The sequence below is a fragment of the Corvus brachyrhynchos genome, unplaced genomic scaffold, assembly GCF_000691975.1.
Source record: "Corvus brachyrhynchos isolate BGI_N302 unplaced genomic scaffold, ASM69197v1 scaffold21, whole genome shotgun sequence".
NCBI classification, from domain to species: domain Eukaryota; kingdom Metazoa; phylum Chordata; class Aves; order Passeriformes; family Corvidae; genus Corvus; species Corvus brachyrhynchos.
The window spans coordinates 1145689-1146199 of NW_008236924.1; the positions used below are offsets into that span (position 1 = coordinate 1145689).

The following is a 511-nucleotide window of genomic DNA, read 5'->3' on the forward strand; positions in this document are numbered from 1 at the left end:
GGGGCCCAGCGGCCCCGCCCCCGGCGCGGGGTGCAGCCTCTCTCCAGAAGCCTGCAAGGAGCCAGGACAGATGCTGGGGAGATCCCAAGGGCAGCCCACCACCACCCTCACCACCACCCATTACCTGCAGCCCCCAGCCCTTCTGCCCAAAGAGGGTTTCCTCCCATCCCTACCTGTTTGTGCTGTTTCAGCAGCTTCTTCAGCTTCTCCTTCTCCTCCTTCTCCCTCTGGCAGTCGTCTTTGGAGGCTCGCAGCTGGGAGGAAGAGGGGTTAGTGCAGAGCCCACCTGCCACCCCCCATCTTCATGGATTGGGGTTGCTGAGGGAATGCCTGCACCAGTCTCCCCAGCCAGACTGCCAGGAGGGGTGCAGAAAGAGGACATGAGTGAAATGAGATGCTCTGGCAGTGACAAGCAGCAGAAAAAACACCCCTCTGGCCCTCCTGTCCCCCTTCAGCCCCTACTCTTAGATATGTACACAGACTGTGACACTGGGGACAAGAACCTCTAACA

General features: G+C 60.1%; 1 protein-coding gene across 1 annotated transcript in view; it reads right to left on the reverse strand.

Moving 5' to 3' along the window:
- TNIP1 (TNFAIP3 interacting protein 1) overlaps positions 1-511 on the reverse strand; it is an 8756-nt gene that overhangs the window by 1302 nt on the left and 6943 nt on the right. The window contains exons 14-15 of the mRNA XM_017728038.1: positions 174-254; positions 1-51 (exon numbers count right to left, since the gene is read on the reverse strand). Coding sequence (XP_017583527.1) covers positions 1-51; positions 174-254 — 132 coding nt within the window. The remainder of the gene's footprint in view (positions 52-173; positions 255-511) is intronic.